At 37.7% G+C, this 26,155-nt stretch overlaps 1 protein-coding gene across 2 annotated transcripts in view; it reads left to right on the top strand.

Moving 5' to 3' along the window:
* Positions 1-26,155, top strand: part of LOC126484084 (putative phosphatidate phosphatase) — a 115,765-nt gene that overhangs the window by 69,770 nt on the left and 19,840 nt on the right. The window contains exons 5-7 of one of the 2 annotated variants that reach the window (XM_050107457.1): positions 2,120-2,296; positions 14,490-14,577; positions 15,875-22,724. In XM_050107457.1, coding sequence (XP_049963414.1) covers positions 2,120-2,296; positions 14,490-14,577; positions 15,875-15,900 — 291 coding nt within the window. In that variant the 3' untranslated portion in view covers positions 15,901-22,724. Of the gene's footprint in view, positions 1-2,119; positions 2,297-14,489; positions 14,578-15,874; positions 22,725-26,155 lie in introns of those variants that run through there. The other variant, XM_050107456.1, reaches the window with a different exon arrangement.

Raw genomic sequence — 26,155 nt, forward strand, 5'->3', positions numbered from 1 at the left:
AATCATGCGATTTATTCAAGAAAGAGGCCCCAAAGGAGGCCAATCTTCGGAAACTGGAAAGAAAGGCCTTTTCAACTGGGTCTCTGACAGATGCACCATGTAGTGGAAGACCAAGAACTATGACAACAGTAATGGAGTCACTGAATGCTTAAATGCATCACAGCTTCACTCACCAGCAAAAGCAACAAGGAAGTGGTCAACAGAAAAGAACATTCTCAGAACCTACACGCATTGTTGGATGAAGAAAGAAGATTACCGTTCATTTTGATCAGGCTGCATCAATGAACTAAGTGATACGCAAGATGGTGCAATAAGGCAAAAGCCAGTCAGGTACACTTCAGGACCTGTTGAGCAAGTCATTGATTACATTCTGGCGCAAACAACTATGTGCATACATACTAGGCTTCCAGGTGTGCTAGTCCCACGTGGGACATAGGAGAACTTCTGTGAAGTTTGGGAAGTGGGAGGGGGGGGGGGGGGGGGGAGAGAGAGAGAGAGAGAGAGAGAGAGAGAGAGAGAGAGAGAGAGAGAGAGAGAGAGAGGTGGCAAAAGTAAAGCTGTTAGGGTAACTAGTGAGTCATGCTTAGATAGCTCAAGGCTTGCCTGTGAAAGGCAAAGCTCTCATGTTCGAGCCATGGTCTGTCAAACAGTTTTAAGATGCCAGAAAGTTTCGTATCGGGCATATTTTTAAGTTTTGTGCCATCAACAAATTAAAATAGTAACTGTCTTCCAGTTGTAACCAAAGTATTGTGAACAGTTATTTTACGTCTTTGGAAACACAATGTGTATGAATGCAACGTATCAGCAGTAAATTTTTACTGTCGACAGGGGACGTTGCATAACTTTCTCCGCCATGAAATGAAATGGTAAAATATCGAGGGGGAATATGTGTGTTGCCCTAGTTTCTGTGCACACATCAGTCTGTCTGTCATTTCATCTCATTGCAGATGTACAATTTAATTCTCAAAAATTTCACTTCATCAGTGGCGTACTGTATGTAAAATTTTATTGTATTTATTTAAGCATGCAGAGTATATTTTATCTTCTGTATTTATGATTTGTTGAAGTTATGGATTGTGCTTATTTTATCAGTTACAGTGGTCGTTCTTTCATGTTGTCAATGTGCAATTTATTCTGAACATGAACTGTGTAATGTTAAAATCTAGTTTCTGGCAATATGATTCTCTCTTTTTTCACCATAAATGTTATCAGTTAACCAAACACTAAATTTCTACTTTGTAAAATACTTAGTACCAAATAATTTCATTTTCTCCAACCCTCTCCAAAAAAAAAAAAAGGTATTAGTATCACCTCTTGTTCCTCTTTGTGCATGTATCCATTGTGACTTGATAAATAAAAAAGTGTTTCTGTTTATCAGCTTGGTTGTAGTGTGTACTGTGGGCTTTTCCCCTTAAAAATGGTTTGTGTATTCCAGACAGACTGACTTATCATATTTCACAACTGTAATTCCATATTATTGGAAATATTAAGAGTAATTTATTGACATTAAGGAGACTCATAAGCAATGAGTATGTATTACTTTGTTGTTGTTGTTGTTGCATTGAAGTATTCTGCTTTTGGAGCATTCACTCAATGGACATACTTATTGGTTTTCTGTAGTTAAGTTTTTTCTTTTGCTCATTTTCTCTGAATTCCTTAGTGATTACAGTGCATATTTCACCTACAATGTATAGTTAATGTTCTGGAATATTAATCTGCTGTCTCTTGGGTATTATATCACTATATTTAACAATATAATGAAAACGATAGTTGCTACTCACCATATAGTGGAGATGCTGAGTTGCAGAAAAGCACAAGAAAAAGACTTTCAGAACGTTAGCTTTTGGCCAACAAGGCCTTTGTGAAAAACAGACAACATACACATACAGACACACACACAAGCAAATGGAACTTTCACATACATGACCACAGTTTCTGGGGCAGCTGGAGTCTGGCCTTGTAGGCTGAAATCTACTGTTCCAACAGTCTTTCTGTTGTGGCTTTGTGCGACTCAGCATCTCCATTATATGGTGAGTAGCAACTATCCTTATACTGTTACATTCCATCCTGGGTTTTCCATTGTTTGATATCACTATATCTCATGCTTTTTTTGTTCCAGTTGTACCTGCAAGCCCGGATGACATGGAAAGGCTCCAAACTGTTGAAACACTTCTGTCAGTACATTTGTTTATTAATAGCTGTGGGCACAGCCTTGTCTCGCGTTTCTGACTATAAACATCACTGGAGTGATGTACTCGCTGGGTTTCTTCAGGGAGCTGTTTTTGCAGTGTCTGTGGTATGTTTCTCGACACTATGTAATGATACACCTGTGTGAAATTCACAAATATTACTTTTTTTAAAGGAAAAGTCAGTCAAGATAACTAGTAACTAATGAGTCATCCTCTTGGACAGTTTCTAGCCTCTGGCCGGGTCTGTATGGATCATAGGCCTCTCCATTGTCTTCTGTCTTGCCTCCATCTCTCCGTCTTCACCTCATTCCAGTCTTCTCCTTTCTTCTATCCACATACTTCTACTCCTTTCAGCCATCTGTCTCTTGGTCTTCCTCTTGGTCTCTTTCCTTCCAGTTTAATTTTGTGTATCCTCCTGGGTATTCTCTTCTCCTCCATTCTCTTAACGTGTCCATACCATCTCAGCCTTGATTTCTCTATCTCCTCCTGTAATGGTTCCACCTTCATTAACTCTCTGATCCTCTCATTTCTTAACCTGTCTATCTCTGTCACTCCAATACTATTTTTCAAGAACTTCATCTCACTACCTTGTACTTTGCTTTTACCTCTTCCTTTCATACCCCAGTTTTCTGAGGCATATGTCAAGATTGGAACATAGTATGACTGATATATAAACTTTTTACTGATTTGGGGTACATCCTTGCTCCACACGAGACTTCTGACACTCTTCCGAAATGCTTCTGCTTTCCTCACTTCCCTGCCTCAAGCCATTCTTCTGTTCATTCCAAGCTGATCTCTCTCCTCCCACTTTCACACAGCTCACACTTCCATGGTACATATCCCTTATTCCCCAAATAATCTGTTTTACTACTCCTCTGTTCTCCAGGGCTTCCCACACTTTGCTTCTATGTATGCTGTCATACGCTTTTTCAATGTCCGGGAAGGTCATTAGTAGATCTATTCCATATTCATAATGCTGTCTTACAGCAAAAATTAGATCCAATTCGTGCTTCCAAAATTTTTTCAAAACTCTTTGCACAATGACTCATCAGTGTTATACCCTGATAGTTCTTGCACTCTTTTCTATTTCCCTTCTTAAAGATCAGGACAATTACTCTCTACTTCCAGTCTTCTGGGATCATCTTCTGTCTTCACACAATTTTCGTTACTCGATATAGTCATTGTATCCCCACCTCTGCTGCTTCTCTCACCGTCTCTACACTTAGCTCATCCAGACCTGGTGACTTCCCTCCCTTCATCTTGCCCAATGCCTCTTCCACTTCTCCCCATGTAAGGTCTTTTTCTATTTGCTGTTCCTCCTCTTTTTTTCTCCTTGGCTTGTTCCTCCTCATCCAGGTCTCCTACGGACTCAGGAGTTCTTCAAAATACTCTTTCCACATATTCTTGAGTTCCTCCTTATTTTCTACATGTTGTCCACTTGTATTCAACATTTGAGCATAATCTGTTGTACCGTTCTTCCTCTTACTTTTAATCATCCCATATAACACCTTTTTTGAATCGTCACTATACTCCTCCATCATTCTGGTCCACTGTTCCATCCACTTCCTTCTTTCCTCCACCACCACTCTTTTTGGTTCTTTCTTTCTTGCCTGATACTTTTCTCTTGTCTCTACTGTTCTCTTCTGGAACCATACCATAAAGGCTCTATTCTTCTTCTGTACTATATTCTTTGTTTTATCATCCCACCAGGGTGTTTCTTTCCATCTCTTTTTGTTGCTTGTCCTCCCACATATTGTTTCCGCCGCACTTACTAATGTTCCCTTGAATCTACCCCATTCCTCTTCTACTGCTTTTGGTTCATCGTTTGGGATGCTTTCCTTTACTACTTGTACGTACTGCGTACTGTAGCCTGCTTTCTTTCTCCTTCAACTTCCGTACCCTTATATGTCTTTCCTGGTTTTCTGTCCCTTTATTATCCTTAGTCCCTCTCAGGTTCATTACCAGCAAACGGTGGTCACTATCCAAGGGCTGTGCTGGTATTACCTTAATGTCAATTATGTTCCTATTTATCTCGCTATCGTACAGGAAGTAGTCAACTATCGACTTTCTCATTAAGTCTTGACTGTACCAGGTAATCCTGTAGCTCTCTCTTTTCCCGAACCAAGAGTTCCCAACCATCAAGCCATTCCTTTGACAGAACTCCAATAGTCTTTCACTTTCCTCATTTTGGTGGCCCCAACCCTATGGTCCAAGCACACTTTCGCAGCCTTGTATTTCTCTTCCAACATGTGTGTTTAAATCCCCCATTACTATCATATTCTTCCTTCTCATCTGCTTCTGCATTTCCTCTTCAAACTCTTGCTTCTCCTCAGAAGTGCAACCCACCTGCGGCGCATACACTTGTGTAACCTCTGTGGTCATCCCCTTGAGTGATATTTTGGTCTTCATCATCCTATCACTTATTCTCTTCACTTCCTCTTTTAATTCATGTCTTACTACTATTCTGACTCCATTTCTCCTTCCCTCCTCATTTCCTCTCCAGTACAGTCTTTCTTCAGCTCTCTCCTTCCTTCTCCTTTCCATCTCATTTCAGCTAACCCCAATAGTCCAACTTCCTTCTTTCCATCATGTCTACCATCTCCTCCGCCTTTCCAGTCAATGTTTGTACATTTAATGTTCCAAATCTTTGTCCTAGTTTATAGCCAGTTCGTAGTCGATTAAATCTGTCCTTTCCGAGGCCCATTCTATTTTTGAAAGCAGAAATCATAATCCACTACTGGCTTGCTGGGCCTATCGTAGCTTCACCAGAGCCTCGTTAGCCATCACTTTTCAGAGTTCCTGTAGGACCTTCACAGCCACCGTAGTGGTCCGGGGCACACACAGTCCCCACTGTACCTCACTCCTACAGGCAATCCCCTACTTCATGCTGGTGCCCATCTCCAACTTAGGACGAGTGGTTGGACTTGTGGGAGTAACTATGAGATGGAATTGCTATCCAGGACTTACCTTCAGTAGGCAATACATTTAGTGTTGTCAATAGTCACACATAAAAGTAAAAATGATGACATTATCTTAGCTTTCAAAACTATTAGTTTCTCTCTCTGGGGGAGGAGAGGAGTAGAGTGGGGAATGTTAAAAAGGAAAGGCCCCAGTGTGAGAGGGTCCCCTTGATGAAATTGCATACCAAAAACTGCATCTCTGAAAAAGGGAAACTGTTGTTATAAATTTAAATACTAGGAAGTCTTTGGTGAAGTATTTGTCTGGAGTGTAGCCTTATACAGAAATGAAACATGGATGATACACTCTTCAGGCAAGATGAGAATAGAAGCCTTTGAAATGTGGTGTTACAAAAGAATGTATGGATCAAATATCTGATAGGAAGGTACTGAATCAAATTGGGGAAAAAAGAAATTTATGGCACAACCTGACTAAGAGAAGGGATCTGTTGATAGTATTCATCCTGAGGCATCAAGGAATCATCGATTTAGGTAATGAACAGAAATGCGGGTAGTTGAGGGGAGATAAAATTATGAAGTGAGGCCAAGGCTTGAGTATAGTAAGTAGGTTCAAATGGATGCAGACTGTACTGTATTTAAATTTTTTTGGTCCTAAAGTCTTCCAAAGAAGCTTATACATAAGACATTGGCATTGGACACATCAGTTTATAAGCATAGAGGTGAAATAGTTTTTTGTGCATACATATTTAAATATTTTTATAACATAGTTTGTACTGTTAAAATTTCTTTTGTGGAATAAAAGCAGTGATGCTGTAAATATGACTTTTAAGATTTTCCAATTGTTTTGACTTTGATGTTTGTGGGAAGTTTGTTATAAGGTTTTATTCCCATGTGGAAAGTACTGATTTGGCACAGGACATGTTTATTTGAGTCATTTGCAAGTTTTTCTTCTGGTTGGTAAAGTGATCATAATTATCACATTTTTTTGCACTCAATTGTCCTTAGCTATTACATTAACAATGGAAAATCCAGGATAGTTGCTATTCGCCATATAGCGGAGATGCTGAGTTGCAGATAGACACAACAAAAAGACTGTCAGAAAGTGAGCTTTCGGCCAACATGGCCTTCATCAGAAAGAAACAACATGCACCCACACTAACGGAAATGCAACTCATACACGCATGATCACGTCTCCGGCTGCTGAGGTCTGCTGCCTGGCCTCAACAACCAGAGACTGGCATTTTTGTTAGTATATATGTGTATATTGTCTATTTCCGATGAAGGCTTTGTTGGCCAAAAGCTCACTTTCTGACAGTCGTTTTGTTGTGCCTCTCTGCGACTCAGCAGCTCCATTATATAGTGACTAGCAACTATCACTTTCATATTGTTGTACCTGTTGCATTTATTTTCAAGGATATGATGGTTTCCACAATAAATAATGACAATATTTGAAAATGATAAATTGCCACCCACCTTGTACCGGAGATGTTGAGTCCAAACAGACACAACAGAAAGATTCCTAAATATGTGAAGGTTCCACAATGTAGATAAGATTTCATACCCATGATCTTAACATGAATCTCTAGGTTTCTATCCGTACATGATTCTAATGTCCCTTTTTTCTGTTTGAATGAGCTAATAACTGTTTTAGAATTTCCCCAAAATGTGACCACATTGCACTATTTGCTGTCTTCTCACTGCAGCAGGATTTTAGTGAGCAAAGAAAGTATACTTTGATTAAAATAACAGATTACAGTGGTGGAGGTAGTGTTTCTGGCATGCAGCCAGCCGTGCTAAGTGAGGCTCTGCATGTAACTGCAAAACTAGTAACACAGTGAGCACAAGGTGCTCGAGAAAGCTGGCAGCTGGGCACTACCACTCGAGTTGCTGAGACATCAATCACAAAGTAATTTTAGTCTATAGTAGATCTTTCTCAGTTTTGCTTTAAGATATTTGATAGGCTTATTCCATTTTTCTTTGCTTTGCTGATCTAATTGTAAGAATTTGGTTTCTGTACTGTTATCAGCTGGTTAATTTACAAACTTGTGGCACGCTGCAGATGGAAAATAGGTTTACAATTGTTTCATAATTGAAATAAATAGTTGTAGCTCCATCAAAAGTTGCATTCAGAAGTCTCTCTTTTTATATCTTGATGATGGTTAGTTTTGGATACCTGTGTTCATTTTCAAACCACCCATATAGTAAGTGTGACAGCACAGGTGATAGCGTATGTACAAAAACTGCCCTTGCAGTGATGATCAAAGTGGCACTATGGCTGACTCGACAATGGTAAATAGACCACATAGGACTGACATTAGAAAATGTGTCACTTCGATCGTCACTGCAGGGCAGTTTTTTACATAAGCTGTCGCCTGTATTGTTACACTTACAATGTGGATCATTTGAGAATGGATGCAGGTGTCCAGAACTAGTAACCATCAATAAATTAAAAAAAAAGCTACTTCTCAGTGCATCTTTGGCTAATTGTTGATAGAGAGAAATGGGGTGTACCTATCCTTGTTCAGAGCATTGTGAAATTTTACAATAGTTTTATTTTATTATTGGTTAAAAGGTGATTATTCTGTGCCCTGCTGCTAAGTTGTTTTGTGACAAAATTTACTGATTGCTGTAATTCTTCTTTACTTTCCCCTTTCACTAGAATTGTGGTGTCATCTCTAAGTATGATAATTTTATGTGCATCCATGGTGGCCTGAGTAGTAAGAGATAGTGATCGTGTGTGTGTGTGAGGTGTGCATACTTCATGTGAATGAATTTCTGTTTTTCTTTGCTGATGAAGGCTTTGGTCGAAAGCTAAATGTGTCTGTCTGTTGTGCCTGTCTGCAGTTCAGTCTGTCATCTTACAATGGGTATCAATCTATATTTTCCATAATTGTTCATGTTTAAGCTTAGATGCACAGAAGGAACAAAAGTGGTGCATTATTGATCCTTGGGGCACATCAAATTTAATTACATTATGCATTGACAAACGTTCAGACATTGTTTTAAGGTTGACATTAGTATTCTTGATGTTCACTGCTTCCATAAGATTGCTATGGAAGGAACTAATCCAACTGTTGGGCAGACCTTGAATAGTGTACTTTTCAAGCTTTGACAGCAGCATCTTATGTTCCACCGTGTCAGAAGCTTTTCTTAAGTTAATAAATACTCCAGTTGGTTCCTGTTTCTTATGCCTCATGTTTAGTGTTGTGTCTGACTTCTTGGACACGAAATTGGCTAGTAATAATACAGCCAATTAGAACACTCTGAGTCAGTAATACTTTATTAATCACGTCAGAACATTTCTTTGCTTGCCAGGCTCCCCTGTCTCTGTGAAACTGCACACATGGACTTGCAGTTCAGAACACAACAAATGAGCCACAGTTACTGAGTGGTGAAAGGATACAAGTTCAGAATGGCTGTACTGTGACTTCACTACAGTCGTTAGAAAACACAAATTCGGAGACACTTGTTGACACAGTTGTGATATTGTTGGTGCTTGAGCACAATTCACAGGAGATTCCCCATTGTCTGACGTGGGCTGTGTCATGGCGAGTAGGAAGCACAACAACATTACTCCAACAGGAACTGCCTGGGAGTTTTTATTTTTGTATGTTGAATTAATTCAAGATTGAGCCAGTGCTCGTTAATGCTATTACTGAGATATCCCTTAGCTCATTTTTTAGTAATACATTAATTTTGTCACTCTTGTTACATGAGGATTGTACATTATGGTGATAAATTTTTAGATCGGGTTCATTGATCTTTTGGTTGTTGTGTGTCATATTGACAGCATTACATATCTTTTGTGTAAATTCACATCACCAGTAGTATTGGATTTTCTGTATTATTTTTTGTTACTGGTCACTCTCTTGTCCATAGCTGTTTCACTTGGGGTATTTTGAGCTTGTAAATAAGAGATGAGATTACTGGAGCCATTTAAAGGGAGTAGGTTCCAAGTGTATGATTATTTTGTTTACTTCTTCCATAACTGGTGCATTAGAAGGGTACATAACGCTTTTTTCCCTGATTTGTTCAAGTACATGCCGTAGTTAGTATACAATATTAAAATAACTTACACCTATAATACATGTATTACTAAAATACTTCCAAGTCTTTGTTAATTCATAGTTCATTTGTGAAATAGCCTCATTTACACAGAACTGGGGTATGAAGTCATGTCTCTTTGGAATGTTAACAAAAAGTACCTTGCAGTGATGAAGTGCCAGAAATTTCTTCTTGAACATTTGAATAACATCATAAATTTCATTGCAGACTACGTTGCTAACGTCACCTATTATAATCAAATAACGGTCTTTTACATTTTGAGGATTGTAGCCTACTGCAACTTCTTGAACTTAAGCACCAGGTTTTACGATACTACATACCTCAGCATCTAGTTCATGGGCTTTTTTTTTTTCCAACTTCAGATGCCTACTTTCTCTGTTACTTTCTCTACTTAGACGTTTGACTATACACTGAAACTTTAAATGCATTCGCTTAACTTTGAGAATTCACTTTTACCCTTCTCGTACACTACCTTTGCAATATTTTAACAGTAAATTCTTGCACACCTACACTCACCACCATCTTGTTCAACTGCAGTAGTTATATGGAGATGAATTAGTCTTTGAACTGAAGACCGCACAAGGCAGCCTTGGGCATTCTTATGCAGAGTTAATATGTGGTTCATGATTGAGTAAATTGGTTGTATGTTAAAATCAAGCAATGGGAAGTCCAGGATGGAATAATAACAATATTGTGAAAAGGGTATATTCCTAATCCCATATAGAGGAGACACTGAGTTGCAGACAGAGACAACAAAAAGACAGCTATGCATTTAAACTTTTGTCCAAAAGACCTTCTTTCACAGTAGAAAACACACAGACATTCATAAAAGCACAACTCACACCATGGTCACTGTCTCTGTTCACTACGGCCAGGTTTTGGACTGCAATGTGCCAGAAAAAGAGAGAAGTGGAGAAGGAGAAAAATGTTAGCGGATGCATTGGCAGAACAGAAAACTTTGTAGTGTTGGAGAGGGAGCAGGTAAGTGGAGGACAGGGTCTAGCAATGTTTGAGGCCAGGGTGATATGGGAATTTTTTGCAGGGAGGGTCCCCACCTGCGCAATTCAGAAAAGCTGGTGTTTATAGGAAGGGTCCAGGAGGTGCAGGCTATGAAACAATTATTGAAGTGAAGCACATTGTGTTGTATAGCGTGTTAAGCAACTAGTTGGGCCAGTTTGTCAGTGGCCATTCATGTGGACAGACAACTTGTTGGTTGTCATGCCCACATAGAAAACAGCACAGTGATTGCAGATTAGTTTATAGATCACATGGCTGCTTTCACAGGTAGCCCTGCCTTTGATGGTGTAGGTGATGCCTGTGACTGGACTGGAGTAGGTGGTGGTGGGAAGATGTATGGTGTAGATCTCACTTCTGGATCTATTGCAGGGATATGAGCCATAAGGCAGAAGTTTGGGAGCAGGGGTTGGAGTAGGGATGGAAAAGTACAGGGCGTTTATAAATGAATATCGGGGGTTTTAATGCTCTATGATATTTATTATATTAAACTTACAGTTATAAATGATATGTCAAATTAAAGAGCAGCTCAAACAGTTTTACCAAGAACTTTATAAATGTTCAATGTGAGCACCATTTGTCACATGGCACACATCAAGTCTATAGCTGAGTTCTTCCCAGATGTTGATAAGTGTGTCTTCAGTGATTGTAGCAACAGCTGCTTCAATCCGGTTTCTTAATTAAGGGAGGTCTGCTGGTAGCGGAGGCATGTACATGCGATCCTTGATGAAGCCCCAAAGGAAAAAATCGCATGACGTTAGGTCACGTGAATGTGAAAGCCATGCGAAGCAAGCCCTGTTATTGGGCCTCTTGCATCCTATCCAGTGCTCAGCTATAGACTTGATGTGTGCCGTATGACAAATGATGCTCGCATTGAACATTTATAAGGTTCTTTGTAAAACTGTTTTGAGTTGCTCTTTCATTTGACATATCATTTATAACTGTAAGTTTAATGTAATAAATATTATAAAGTGCTAAAACCCCAATATTCATTTATAAACACCCTGTACATTGCGTAGGTTTGGTGGACAGCAGAATACCACTGTGGGAGGGCATTACAAGAGGAAGTCAAAACCCTCGAGGAGAATGTGATTCAGTTGCTCTGGTCCTGGGTAGTATTGAGTCACAAGGGGAGTGCTCCTTTGTGGCCAAACAGTGGTTATGTGGGTGATGATAGGTGGCTGGAAAGAGAGAGAGAGAGGGGCATGGGAGATCTGTTTCTGTACAAGGTTGGGAGGGTAATTTCGGTCTCAGAAGGCCTCACTGGGACTTCTGGTATAATTCAAGAGGGACTGCTCATCACTACAGTTGTGATGGCCATATGTGACTAGGCTGCATGGAAGGAACTACTTGGTGTGGAATGGGTAGCAGCTATCAAAGTGGAAGTGTTGCTGGAGGTTGGGAGGTTTAATATGGATGTAGATACTGATATAGTTTTCCTTGAGATAGAGTCCAACATCAAAGAAGGTGGCTTGTTATGTTGAGGAGGACAAAGTGAAGTGAGTGGGAGAAAAGATGTTGAGGTTCTGGAGGAATGTGAATAGGGCATCCTCACACTCGGTCCATATACAAAGATGTTATCAAAGAATCTAAACCAGATAAATGGCTGGTATTTTAGACGATTAGCAAGGATTCTTCTGGATGGCCCATGAATGGTTTGGCATAGGACGGTATTATGCGAGCATCCATTACTGTACCATGGACTTGTCGATTTTGATGATGCCTTGAAAGGAAAAGTAGTGATAAGTGAGGACATAGTTGGTCACGGTGACCAGGAAGGAGGTTGTAGGTTTGGAGTCAGTCGGGCATTGGGGAAGGTAGTATTCAGTAGTGGGAAGGCCATGACCATTGGGGATACTATTGCAGAGGGATGCAGCATCAACAGTGATGATCAGTGTGCCATTTGGTAATGGAACAGGAACTGTGGAGTGTTGGTTGAATATATGGTTTGCACCTTTTTTTATAGGAGTAATAAGGTAATAGGCTGAAGGTGTTGATCACAAGAGCAGAGAATCTCTCAGTGGGGACACAGTAGCAGGCCACAGTGTAGCAGGGCATAGTGGGGTATCCTGGGTGGTTGGGTTTATTACTTTAGGAAGTATATAGAAGGTAGGAGTGTGGGAAGTGACAGGGGTGAGGAGAGAGTGAGATGGAGAGAGTCTCAGGGGAGAGGTGTATTGTGGTTCTTTCTGTTGATGTAAGGTTGGTTTCCAAGTCAAGGGATTTGGGGAATGATGGGTGGGGCTAGGTTTGTGGTTAATAAATACTGGAATGTTACCACTAGATGATATAGGGGTGGATCATGGTTGGATGGAGGAATGAACTGAATCAGGCTGGGTTCAGTATTGGTTTTGGGCCGAGTCTGATTGGTAGGGTAGGTGGCGAAAAACTGTTTCAGCTGTACAGACCAGCAGAAGGAGAGAAGGTCTTCAGTAAGTCCAGCAAGATCAAATTTGGGAGTGATTAGGAGCAGTATATTATTTGGGACACCAGTACATAAGAAATTTTGGCCCATATATGAACAATACAGTATAGAAACATGGTCAGAGATGCTTCTCACATTGTGAGATCCTGTAAATGAACAATAAACATGATACTGACATATCTTTACAAATTTCCATAGATACCGTATTTACTCGAATCTAAGCCGCACTTTTTTTCCGGTTTTTGTAATCCAAAAAACCGCCTGCGGCTTAGAATCGAGTGCAAAGCAAGCGGAAGTTCTGAAAAATGTTGGTAGGTGCCGCCACAACTAACTTTTGCTGTCAAATATATGTAGCGCTACACAGGCATGCTTTGTAGGCACAAAGATAAATACTGGCCCCAAAACCTCTGCGTAAGTAAATAAATTTTTAAAAAAAAAAGGTGGAAGACGAGCTTTTTTTCTCCGCCCAGTGTTTCGACCACTGCATTTTCATACTTTATCCAACGAAGTAAATACAAATTCCGTATTGTTCATCTTCGAATGTAGCACAATTTCAATGTACTACTAAAATCCAACTGGCAAGATTGTTTGGGATGTTTGTCAATATGGCCAACTCTACGTTCTGAATTTTTTCCCACCTGTGAGAATAGATGGTTGCTAACAGGAACCTGATGAAATGTGAATCACATGCAGTATTCTCTTCACCATAAGAATAATACGAATATAAACATTTTGCCATGTATTCTTTCGTGTTTGCTGCTATCTCATTTAAATCCTATCTGCCTAATAAACTACGATACTGGAGTGAGACAATAGCAAACGCGGAAGAATATACGTATCGTGTCATGTTTATTCTTGTGCCTAATAGTGATACAGTCAGAAATGAAGCACGGCAACTGACTAGATTTTTAAATCTAAGATGACTAATTTCTGTGCAGAATTTGATGTACTAAAGAAGCGGATGCAAAGATTTTCAAACGGAGAAAAATTTTCGCCTAACTCTCGTTTAGAACATGTTCTATCATACGCAGTCTGTTATTTGGTTCTTGTTGATCATTATCAAAGAAAGCAGCAGTGTAAGTAACAACAAATAGCAGTCTCTTGCCATTGTTTCGCTAATGAGACGATTCCTCTCTTTTTTTAAAAAAGCAAGCCATGCCGCGAGCGGCGACAGGCCGTAAACACGCACTATCAGAATGCGACAAACAATGCATGACATTGTACAGTAATGCATTTTCAGCTTAGAGTGACGTAAACACCTATAACAAAGAAAACGGCAGTTATGGGATCAAAGCAAAATAAGCAAACTATTCAAACTAGACGAAGCACCTGAAAAAGGAAGGGTACCCGTATAAATATGGACGGAGAGCCTGACGACTTGAACCAAACTACTGTAGCTGTATCGTCATTCATTCGACCTAAATTGTGTCTCATATCACAATGGACCAACTTTGTTTCGATTTGGAGGTGCAGCCTAAAACTTTTCTCTCCCCTTGAATTTCGAGTCGCAAATTTCATGTGCGGCTTAGATTCAGGATTTTTTTTTTTTTTTTTTTTGCCCCACCCCTTTATTTCTAGTCTCATTTTTCAGGTGCGGCTTAGATTCGAGTGCGGCTTAGATTGAGTAAATACGGTATAGTATCTTCCAGTAAAAGAACAAAGTAGGTATCATATTCTCCACTGAACTGCCTATGAAATGCAATATATATTGCTTGGTAAGGGGAAGTATTATCTATTTTTATTTAGTTGTGATTTCTGTTTTAAATTCCTCTCTTGTCCCCTCCCCTCCCCTTTTCCACATATGTTCCATGTAGACGTTTTCTGTTCACGCTAAATTCTGTCAGCAACATGATTATTTAAAGTACATGTTTGTTTCAGGTGCTGTTCATTTCTGACTTGTTTCCAGTGAAACACAATCCAGCACTTCCTGTACCAGATATGGATATAGATCCTCCAAGCCATACAGGTAATGGAAATACTAACCAAATATGTTGAATCACAAGTTTTGCAGCCAGCGTTTCTCTGTAATATTACCAAAACAAAACTGCCAATTACACATGTACATTTGAAGGAAGCTTTAAAATAGTATAAACTGTCCAGAAATGTTGTTGTAAGATATTTGTTACATTTTTTTTTATCAGGATACAGGTATCTCCATATGTATTGGTGGAATTTTTATATGAGGGTATGTGGTTACATTTGGCTGGCACTAATACAAATTGTTGACACCAAGCCTGAATATATTTTGTAATTTTATATATAGAAGCAAATTTAAAATGGTAACATTCAGTGTAAGAATCAGTATGTGCATTTTTATCACACTAAAACAATACCAACTAATGCAGATTGAACTCAGTACATTAATATATATTTGAAACTAGCTGCTGGCCTTTTATCTTAGTGCTGAATGATATTCTGTACTTTTTACTTTAAAAGAGTGTACGTATTCTTAGTATACTTTATTTTATAATTTGTAGAAAGATGACTAAGTCTGAATTCATTAATGCTGTTTTTGTTTGTGCTAGTAAGTAAATTCTCAAATTTATTTGTTAGAAGTGAAACATATTAATTATCACAATGGTTGATGTCATCTTGTAACAGTAGTGCACAGTGATATAATATTTTCTGAAATTCTCGTAACAAATAATCTTTGAGAATTTTTATGAGATTTTGCAGTGTCCAACTGTTCAGTAGGAGAGAGTTTTGTGCTTCCTGTTTACTGACCTCAGTTTTAGTTTTCAAATTCTTCATTTGATAATTTTACCACTTATCGTACTGCAGAAAAATACATCCCAGTCACAAAGGGTAACATAAAGGACTAATTAAAGTGCACTAACTTATCGAAAGTGCCTTTTACTGATCAGTGGTGTGTAAACTTATTTTTAGGTCCATTATTGTTATTAAAGGAAATTGTCCTTACCTAATTTTAAGTTATGAAAAAGTTCCATTCTCGCCATAAACAAAGAATGAAAAAAGCCATGGCAAATTGTTTGTCACTGATATCACTGGAATAAAACTTGCAGTGCCTAGTAAAGATGTAATTAATTGTATAAGCAAATGCTAATAGAAAGTATTTCTGTAGGCAAGTCTGTTTTAGATCTGGTATAAATGGACCAACTTCTGTTTCAATTCAAGAATGACAATAAGGATTTCTTTTTCATGTACAAGAATAGTTGTCAGCTCTTGTAACTATTTGATTACTGAACATGTTAATTAATGTTCTCTTTTTTATCTTTCATTATTTCTTGCTCCTGTTTTTTCAGGAAATGTTTCAGTGAAAGTAATATGAGACGTCTGATTATTGTCTTCAAAATGACTTACTATGAATTAGCAGTGGGCTTCCAAAATTGTATGAAAGGCTACATATATACATTGTCAGTTGTATGGGAATAGAGAATTACCAATGCTACAACAGCAATAAAAATAAATGGGAAGAGTATATCTATGAACAGGTGAAACAATGATCTGGCTGCAATATCAAAAGTGACACACACACACACACACACACACACAAACACACACAAAAGCAATCAGTGAATCTTGAGCTTGAGAACTGGAGGTGTCTTCCTGAAAAATCTTTAGACTTTTTCTGGAGGAGGAGCAACATTGGGAGTGTGTGAAATAGATTGTGTCACTCAGACTACTGTGCCAAAGACTTCCAGAAATTGCTTCCCCATTGCATGTCCTAACTCCTTGGCTTTTATAACAATTATGTTTTCTTACATTTTGCAGAAGATGCTTTCTACCCTAAAGCTCAAGATTTTATTATTTTAACAAATGCAGTGGATCTGTATAGTTTTTTTAATTGTTTTTAGACTCCATTTGGCTTAACAGTTTCTTATTATGAATACAATATGTTGAACTTTAATGTTAAGACAGGATATATATCTTCACCATGTATCTTTGTCATATTGCATATGTTGGTAGCAACTTTTAAGTTTCATCCACAAAAGAAACTACTGTCTAATAGAGATGGGTAGATTGTCAATAAAAATTACTGTCTAATTCAGATCATTCTGTTCTGTCTAGTGATTTACTTCCACAATAGCTTTTTATAGAACTACATAATAATTCTAAGAGCATTTGTTGCAAACTGTTATAAAATGTAGTGCATTTTGTTCCAATTTGTGACAGAAGCAGTACAGATTACTATTATTGTTATTATTATTATTATTATTATTATTATTATTATTATTATTGTCATCTTATTTAGGGATAATTTTGGGCAATTAATATAGAGTTACCAAATATAAAAGAGCAATTGTACCAGCAGGCTCAGAGAAAAGTACAAGTGAAATTGGTTACAAGTTCCATCCATCCTCATGACTCTGTTGTTTTTCTCTTGCAGCTCCCATAGTTGTATGAAAACTAGGTCAGTGGTAGAATTCAGTATTAAGCAACCTAGAGAGAAAATGATTGCAAAGATCATTCAATTTTATGTGTACAGTCTATTACAGAGTAGCCATATGTGACTGTGTGATAAGTATTATTAAAATGGTGAAGGAAGTGACTACTGTGAACTGATAGATACACCAGAATTGCAATGTTTTGGTGTTGTATGTACATATAATACAAAAGACATACTTGTACAGAAGAATGTACTAAGTTTTATATAATATTTTAATTTCATCCACTTAGCTTTTTCAAATTTTTGGTGGTGAAAGTTTAGTTATAGCAAAATGATGTCACTTTTCAGCTCTTATTTCAGTGTAGTTCATTTGATATCAGTATGAATAACTTTTATATTTTCATATTTCTTCTGAAATTTATTTTCTAAGCTATACTTGAACCACTGCCATGTCATCTTTTACATCAAACTCAAGTCTTTCTGAGGTGATATCGTAACTGAAATTACACTTTGTATTGCTAGATTAAAAGTATGTTTTATTTATTTTATTTGATAGATATTCAACATTTCATTCAAGCTCTTTCTCGTAGTGTCATTAACTGTTTCAACATTATGTGGATTGTTGCACTATGAAACACTTCCAACATCATTGTACTGTACTTAAAAAGCTCACTGGCAGACTTTTGGCATGTGAAACTCTTTTTCTATGTTCAGGTAAAAATATATATAAATTGGTTTGTTTTTATACATTGCTTTCACTGTGGTATTGAAGTTGGTCAGCCACATCGAAATAAGATTGTGAAGGAACAGTGCTATTTTCTGACTTTTGTTTCAGTCTGTTATATTGTTTTCGCCTAGCAAAAACTTTCCAATTAGTTTTTGTATGTAGCTTGTAATAATTTCAGACTTAACAGCTGTGTTTTCTGTTGTGAGTAAAAAATTCATTCAGTTTGCTGTAAATATTTCTTCACATTTGAGATACTTACCTGGTCATACTGTGCATTGTCATAGTTTTGTTCACTCAAATTCATTTGAGTTAGTTGATGTCTTAACAGCATACACAGAATGAAGAAAGAACACTGTTGATTGTGGTAACATGCGTTGAGCCTGTATGTGATTTATTTATGTAAATATAAATTGTCAGATGCAGTAATTTCCTAATGACAAACTTTTTATGTCATGTGTAGCTTAAATACAAAATGTAATTGTGAGATATGTTAGTAACATAAAGTAATTTTAATAACTGTTTAATATTAGCGTAATTCAGATCAGAATTTATTCTATAAAAAAGCAATTATTGTGAAATAAAATTTGAGGAAAATCTGTTGAAGGACAGGTTTGTGTTACATACACTCTTTAACAGTAATGTAATAGTATTAACCATACTTATTATTAACATATGGCTATTTTTAAAATAATTCAATGACAGGGTAAAGTATAATTTCTGTATTGCTTTAAACACATAACAAACATGTTCCTAAATGTTTATTTACTTTTTTTGAACTAGTGACAGAGAGAGAAATTAATTAAGCAACAGTTCATATTTCGGGAAGTAAAGCTGCTGGCTTTTGTAAGCTGAACGTGTATCTCCATTTTGTGGCATTCTTTTATAATTTATAGTTAATATGGCAACATCCTCCAGGTGCCCTCCAACTTGTAGGTACAGGTTTGGTGGAGTATTTATAGGTTACAAGTTTTATTGCTACATAGACTTCACTGTTATTATTTTGAGGATTTGTAGTGTTTATTTTTAAATGTTCACCATCTTGTGACATAAACACTAAGTAACATGGGATTCCATTTGCTGAAGTATTATCTAATTAAGTGAAAAACGTTTTTTTGTAAAGAATTTTTTATTAGTATAGATCTCTTCTTAATGTGTTAGAACCACGTTAAATGTCTTTTAAGTAACTGTTAGTATTACAAATGACTGATTAGGGTGTTTGGTTGTGAATTGTAGCGTTCTAACACCTTCAGCAGCCTAATTCAGATGTCAGTTATTTAAATAATTCACAGTATGAAGAACTGAAAATATTTTGTGATGGTCTGATTATCCTGTACAATTGTACTGGTACAGCTATTTCACTATTAATAAGTTTTCTTAACATTTTTTAAAATGATCATTATATGTTATTTTATATTTATAACAGGGCTAGTGTATGGTGTTATATCTTGTCACTTTTATGTGACATACCTTTTTATGTTAATAACTGTGAATGACCGTTATCAGATAATGAATTGCAATAATCCAAGATACTGTGAAAGTGTATTAACTGTAACTTAAGTCCCGCTTTTCTGCAAGCAGTGGTGCTCTCTTCAGAATATTTTAATAATGTAGGCAATTGTTGTATGCTTTTAGTTCTTTTTAATGAAGAAAGACACACATTCTGATTGAAAGTATGTTTTATAAGATATTGCCTATCTAGCATTTCAGTAAGTAACAGTAACTAAACAAACTTTCATTCACTTATAAATTTCTAGCAGGTTAGCTTGTTGATGAACTTATATATGAATTAATTTTACAGAAAACTGAACCATCTGTTCTAGTCTGAAACTGTGTGTGTATATATTATTATTGTACACAAAGAGTGGTTGTTGTGAAAAAATAATGACTTAGAAATTACAATTATTGTGCTTTGAAGTGGACAAGGAAAACCATTTGACTTCCATGTAGTGTATTACTAGTTTTTGTAAAAGAAAGTTCTATTCAGATTGTTATATCTTGTTCAATAAATTCTTCATTATTTAGAATATCTTGTTCTTTGTGAGTGCCCTGTTGTATTGAAAGAAGTAATAAATGATAACAAGCACTCATGTGCATCTCATTAACAACATGGAAACAGGGCTTTAGGAGGATTAAACATTCAAATGGGGTGATTTCTTTGATAAATAAAATAAAATAAAAACATTGTTTTTCTTTTCCATCCTTTATGCTGTATTGTCTTATTTTCCATCTCAAATTTGAAGTAATTTTTTTTGCTTGACTTCCAATTTGTCAATAACCACATTTATTTTCCTTTTACTGTATTGTATGGTTACAACTGCAAAGAAGAATCAACTTAATTTCCACTATTCCTCATGGTTTAACTTGTTTCCTTCTTTGTAAATAATTTAGGAGTAAAGGAAACAACCGACCATGCCTGTACATGATTCTGAACTGTTATTTGGTGAGTTGTTTCCCTCACTCCTAAATTATTTACAGTGTGCCAGAATTTTCCACACTATATTTATTTTCTACTTTGTCTTTGTATTTTACAAGAAATGAGACTTCTAGTCAGTAGCTAACTCTTGTAGTACTTCTACATCTACATGGATACTCTGCAAATCACATTTAAGTGCCTGGCAGAGGGTTCAATGACCCGCCTTTACAATTCTCTGTTATTCCAATTTCGTATAGCACACGGAAAGAACGAACACCTATATCTTTCCGTGTGAGCTCTGATTTCCCTTGTAGGAAAATGCTCACATCTATTGTAGTTGACATTTCTGTGAGACACATCATCTAATGAGGTGTTTCTTCCACAATTCTGGAAAGTATTACATGATTATCAACCAAAGAAATTATTTTTTGTGTAATATCCAGTCATATACAAAAATGATGTGAGAATTCATAATTAATGGTATGATACCTATCTGAGGTACACACCTAATCCAAGCATCCCCACAGAATTGTACAAGGGCAGCACTGCCTTTGATTACATTTTATTGAAGTATGTAAGAAAGGTTCTTCATCTATATCTACATCTATACTCTGCAAACCACTGTGAGATGTATGGCAGAGGATATGTCCATTGTACCAGTTGTTAGGGTTTCTTCCCGTTCCATTCACATATGGAGCAGGGGAAGAATGAATGTTTGAATCCTTCTGTGCATGAGTGATACATAGGGGCTTGTAGTATATTGCTAGAGTCATCATTTAAAGTCCGTTCTTGAAACTTTGGTAATAGACTTTCTTAACTTGGGACCATTCGTGGTGCTCTTCTCTATATATGTTCAATATCTCCATTTAGTCTTATTTGGCTTGGGCCCCACCCACTTGAGCTATATTCTAGAAGCAGTGACATTAGTGATATTTAAACAATCCCCTTTGTAGACTGATTGCATTTCCCCAGTATTCTACCAATAAACTGAAGTCTACCATCTGCATTACCCACAACTGAGCCTGTGTGATCGTCAGGATGAAACTGGGGGAAAATAAAGACGGAAAAGACTTCCTGTTATCAAGTGATAATAAACTGACAACACACAGATGACAACAGTAAAGTTACCTGGAAGTGTAGAGGTTGCCTTAAGCCAAGCCACCTGAAAAAGGGTAGGGTGAAGCCAAGGCACCTGGAAAGGGCTAGAGTAAGTAGCATTATTATAAGGTTATTCAAGAAAGTTATTGTAAACTCAAGCAAATGAGAACAGAGTTGAAAGAAATGCCAGCAAGAATATGTTGGCAACACTGATACTGTAAACATCCGTAAAACTTTTGAGGGCTGCTAATTTTTGATGTTAGTGATTAAAAAGCTGCTGTAGAAGTGACAGTTAATTATAAGTTTAATTTTGTGCATCTGTAGCTGTTGTGTTAACATATGCGAGTTTACAGTAATTGAGATTCAGATAGTGAACAGATTCATCTTGAAAGATACAAGCTAATGTCATACATAAGTTAGAACCAATAAGGAGAAAGTCCCACACCTTTCAAGTAAATGTATATTGTGTTGTTGCATGCAGGAAACACACAATCTTGCAATGCTGGCAGTGTACAGACCACTAGCAGGAAGTATCTTAAGATTCATGCTGCAGCTAGAAACAGTTTTAATAAGGTCAGAAAAACAACAAAAGGAAAAGGATATATTACTACTGACCATATATAGAAGGCATTGCATCGCAGATAGGCACACTGAAAAAGACTGCTAAAATATTAAGCTGAAGCTACCGGAGACAGTGGCTATGTGCACATGAGTTGTGCGTGTGTGAATGTGTGTGTGTGTGTGTGTGTGTGTGTGTGTGTGATTTCTATTTTGGAAGGAGGACTTTGCCTGAAAACTGAATATTTTAGCAGTCTTTTTTCATCATGCCTGTTTGTGACTCAACGCCTCCTCTATCCTTTCCATATTGTTATTGTTCCAAACAGAACTTACCATTGCTTTTGATAAGGTTATGCAGACTTAACTGGTAAGCCAATGTTTGTGGAGAATTAAAAGCTGATTTTTGGCCAGATAGTATTGACTGAGATCATCTAGAATTGTTGTTGTTGCTCAGCTTGGGGCATTTTCCATTGTAAAATTCTCCATGAGGATTGAAGGACAAAGTGCAAGTGTCAAATCTGCTTTTAGACCCACCAACCTGTAGTTATTTAGCTGTAAAACTAATAGACAGTGGTCAAATTTTAATAAAATATTCTGACCAGTTAGGTACAGATCATAGAAGAAAAGCATTGTATTGCTGAATCATAAACTGTGATTTGATTGTAGTGTTTGAATAGAAATTATAGGAAGACAGCATTAACTGAAAATTGAACTCTTTCTCAAACATATTCCTACAGCACTTTTGAGTCTTGTTTCCCCCTAAAACAAGTAAGTGCAAAATTGAACAAAACAAAGGATAAAGGGTGGATAACTCCCGGGATTAAAGTATCTTGTTCTAGGAAGAGAGAACTCTTTCTACTTCAGAACACAAGCAATAATTAAGTTTGAAACTCCCATTACCATCAGTATGATATAATTGTCCACTTTGTCATTCAAAAAGCAAAATTTGTGTACTGTGCTAAAAAAAAATAAAATACTTGCAATGTTCTATCTTTTAGAAATGTGTATAAGTTTATTTAGACTGAGTGCTGTTATCTTCAACTCAGAACATTTGTACCAATAAAATATATTTCTACATTGACCATGTTGGTGTTATTTTATCAACTTTGCCACCATAGGAGTTGAATCTTGTGCTGAAAACGTGTAAAATGTAACATGTTTTCAACTTTGTACTAAATATTATAAATCGTCTTCTTGCACACTTATGTTAGGTCTTCTGATTCAGTTATTTAATTTAGAACATTGCTTGTACATTTAGTGTTCATACTTTCAACTTGACATTAAATGAGCGAGCGCCGATATGAATGAACAGAACGATTTGACACATAACTCATTGTTATCTGCTCACCGTGGTGTTGCCCACATTGTCATGGCACTCTCTTTTCTCAGTGGCATGCCCCACCTCTCCAAGTCAGGATGTTGAAGCAAGAAATAAATTCAGAATCCAACAGGTACAACAAGTTGTGATAATCTTGCAATTTGCCGTCCCAACTTGAAGATGTGCAGGGTCCATCCATATCAGTTCACCAGCATAAACAATGATAAAATCTCCAAAAAATTTTGATTCCAAACTGTGTAACTATTTAATAATTTCAAGAATCACAATCATCATTCATCAACTAGGTAGCCATTGAGCAACACACCATAGTACAGAAGTGATGTATTACACCATACACTCCAAGAATGAGTCAAAAACTATGCAGAACTTTTCAAAAATATGAAACAAATTAAACTAGTCCCTCAATTAAAACTGAGCCCCCACCAAATAGTTCTCACAGGAATGGCAACATTTTCAAATAATTGACCACCAGATTCAATGATTACTTCCTCACAATGGCTGCAAACACTGTGCCTAAATAAACAACCAAATACGTATGCATTAGTTTTACTTGTGCAGGTACTGCATGTATCACCAACAGACATTGGTTTCAAAAATATAAACGCTTAAAAGGTTACAAAATTCATCAGGCCACTAAAGAGTAGTAATTCTGATGGCTATGTTGGTGTTTCTAGCAGAATATTAAAATCTTGTGCCGATTTAAGAGGATTATCCATGAGCTATCTTTGTAGTCAGTCCATGACTCAGTGCATTTTTCCTGGCAGAAGTAAATATGCTGCAGTAACACACATCTACAAAACTGGAGATAAGCAAACCATTTGTATTTACAGACTAATCGCTCCTTCTAATCTTTTCAAAAGTGTTTGAGAAAGTTGCTCCATTGCCTGCTAAACGTCTCCACAGCAGCAAGTTACATCTTTAGCTTTTCTTGTGTTTTCCTAGGACCATATTTCGTAAATTTTGTGTGTCTTTTTCTGTTTAAAAGGTTTCATCTCACACTTTTGACTGTAAGTGTAAATTCAGATAGTCTGTAGCGCAGTTTCCATGTCTTTTGAACAGCCAGCTACACAGTTCATTATGGCATCAGCATCCGTTAGTGACCTATCAAGAGAGTAGCAAGTTGCGTATTTAGGTTTCTGTCTGCTTTTATAATTTCCTTCTTCAGTTTGTCTTGCTAGGATGTGTGCAGGCTGTGTGCAGATGTAGGAAGAACTGGTTGCAGTTCACAAATAGTTGCTATGATCAGAATGCCTTCAGGCTCCTGCCGCAGGGTGTAGCCGTAGCGGAGAATCTGGTGTGTTGCATTGCACACCACAGATGTTGCTGGTCTCACCCACAGGCTCTGCTACTGAGACACCTCCTAGTGCACCTGACATGTTGGATCTGCCCTCAGACCAGCGTGAGTGGTGGGTGGTAACGCATTTGTTGTCGCTCGAGATGGAGGGGCAATTTGGAGGCTGGCTGCTAGGCCTCGCCTGTTCACCCTGTGAGTGTACAGGGAATGTCCAAGCAGGCACACATGGGGAGGGTTTGCTTGTTATTGGGAGCTCCAATGTTTGGCACTTTATGACAGTCTTCGGAAGACACTGTTCAGGGCTGGCAAGATAGCCAGTGTGCACTCAGTACATCTGCTGACTTGCCTCATCCAAGATATGGAGATCGTCTTTCCAGCTGCTATCGAGTAAAGGGGCCAGTCATCTGCAAATTGTGGCTCACAGCGGCACATGGGTTCTGAGGCCATCCTCAGTATGTACAGGCACCTGGAGGAGGTGGTGAAAACTGTTATCCTCATGCTTGGAGTGCAAGCATAGCTCACAATTTGCAGCACTGTTGATCGGGGTCCTTTGGTTTGGAGCCGAGTGGAGGGGCTCAACCAAAAGCTTCGTTGACTCTATGACGGTCTTGGGTGCATATTCTTGGACATGCATTATCGGGTGGAGTATTGTAGGACTGTCCATGATAGGTCAGGGGTGCATTACACAAAGGAAGCAGCTTCTTGGGTAGTAGAGTACTTGTGGAGTACACATGGGTGTTTTTTAGGCAAGGCAGTAGTCTGAGCAGGGTGTATACGACCCGGGAGATTCGGGAAAAACCCGGGAATTTTTTCGTCCGGGAGAAAACCGGGAAAAACCCGGGAAATTTTTAGAATTCCGGGAACTTTTCCTTGTTTTAGTTACCAGTTAAATTTTTGTGATTTTGACTGGTAAGAACCAATAATCTAACGAAGGATATTACTGTATCCTGCTTCAGCAGAATAATTCTGCAGCCAAAAAAACATGAACGAGGAAAAAAAAAAGAAAAACGGAAATAAAACTTAAGTCGCAAAGGAAATGCGCCATATACAACAACAAAACACAGTGCTCATACAAGCGTCTGGCAACTAAAGTGTGTCAAAGGCCTTAGGAAGAATATGCAGTGCTTCCTAACAATAAATTGCCTCCGATGAGCGTGACATGACAGCTGTTGCCTGTTTACATTTGATTCATGTGAGCAGTTGTGGGCGGGCTCTTGCGCATGCGCAGTTTAGTTGCCTATGAGTAGTACCTTCTCCCGCTTCTGGCTACAGATGTGTGGCTGGGCGCCTCTATCTAAATTGCTCCGGTTCGGAAATATCGTACATCCAGGGCTGATGCCCAGAGCAGTCTGAGTTGTAGTGGGGAGGTGGGTAGTCTCCACGTAACCTGTGTTTACGTTTAGTGATTTTGCCGTTTCCTCTTCGTTTATTGCTCTTACATTTAATAAAAACAAAACAGATTTCTGTAGCCGGGAGCTACCAAATGAATTAAAGTACGTTCCCATAATAACGGAAGGCTAAAATATGTTGTTAGTTTCAGGTTTTATTTCCACTTTTCTGACAGTCGAGCATTAATCACCTTGCAGAACAATGAAGATATTTTTGTCGGTTTGCTAAAGAGATTTGGCTTTTATTAATATTTTGCGCTGAGGCAGTCAATTTATTTGAAACGAAGTGTTTAATTTCACACTGTTGGCTAGTTTCAACTGTTCGCTGCATTTCAAGTGCACGTTTTCCATCTTCTAGCTCGTATGGCATTATGCCATA

This window comes from Schistocerca serialis, chromosome 6 (genome assembly GCF_023864345.2).
Source record: "Schistocerca serialis cubense isolate TAMUIC-IGC-003099 chromosome 6, iqSchSeri2.2, whole genome shotgun sequence".
Classification (NCBI taxonomy): domain Eukaryota; kingdom Metazoa; phylum Arthropoda; class Insecta; order Orthoptera; family Acrididae; genus Schistocerca; species Schistocerca serialis.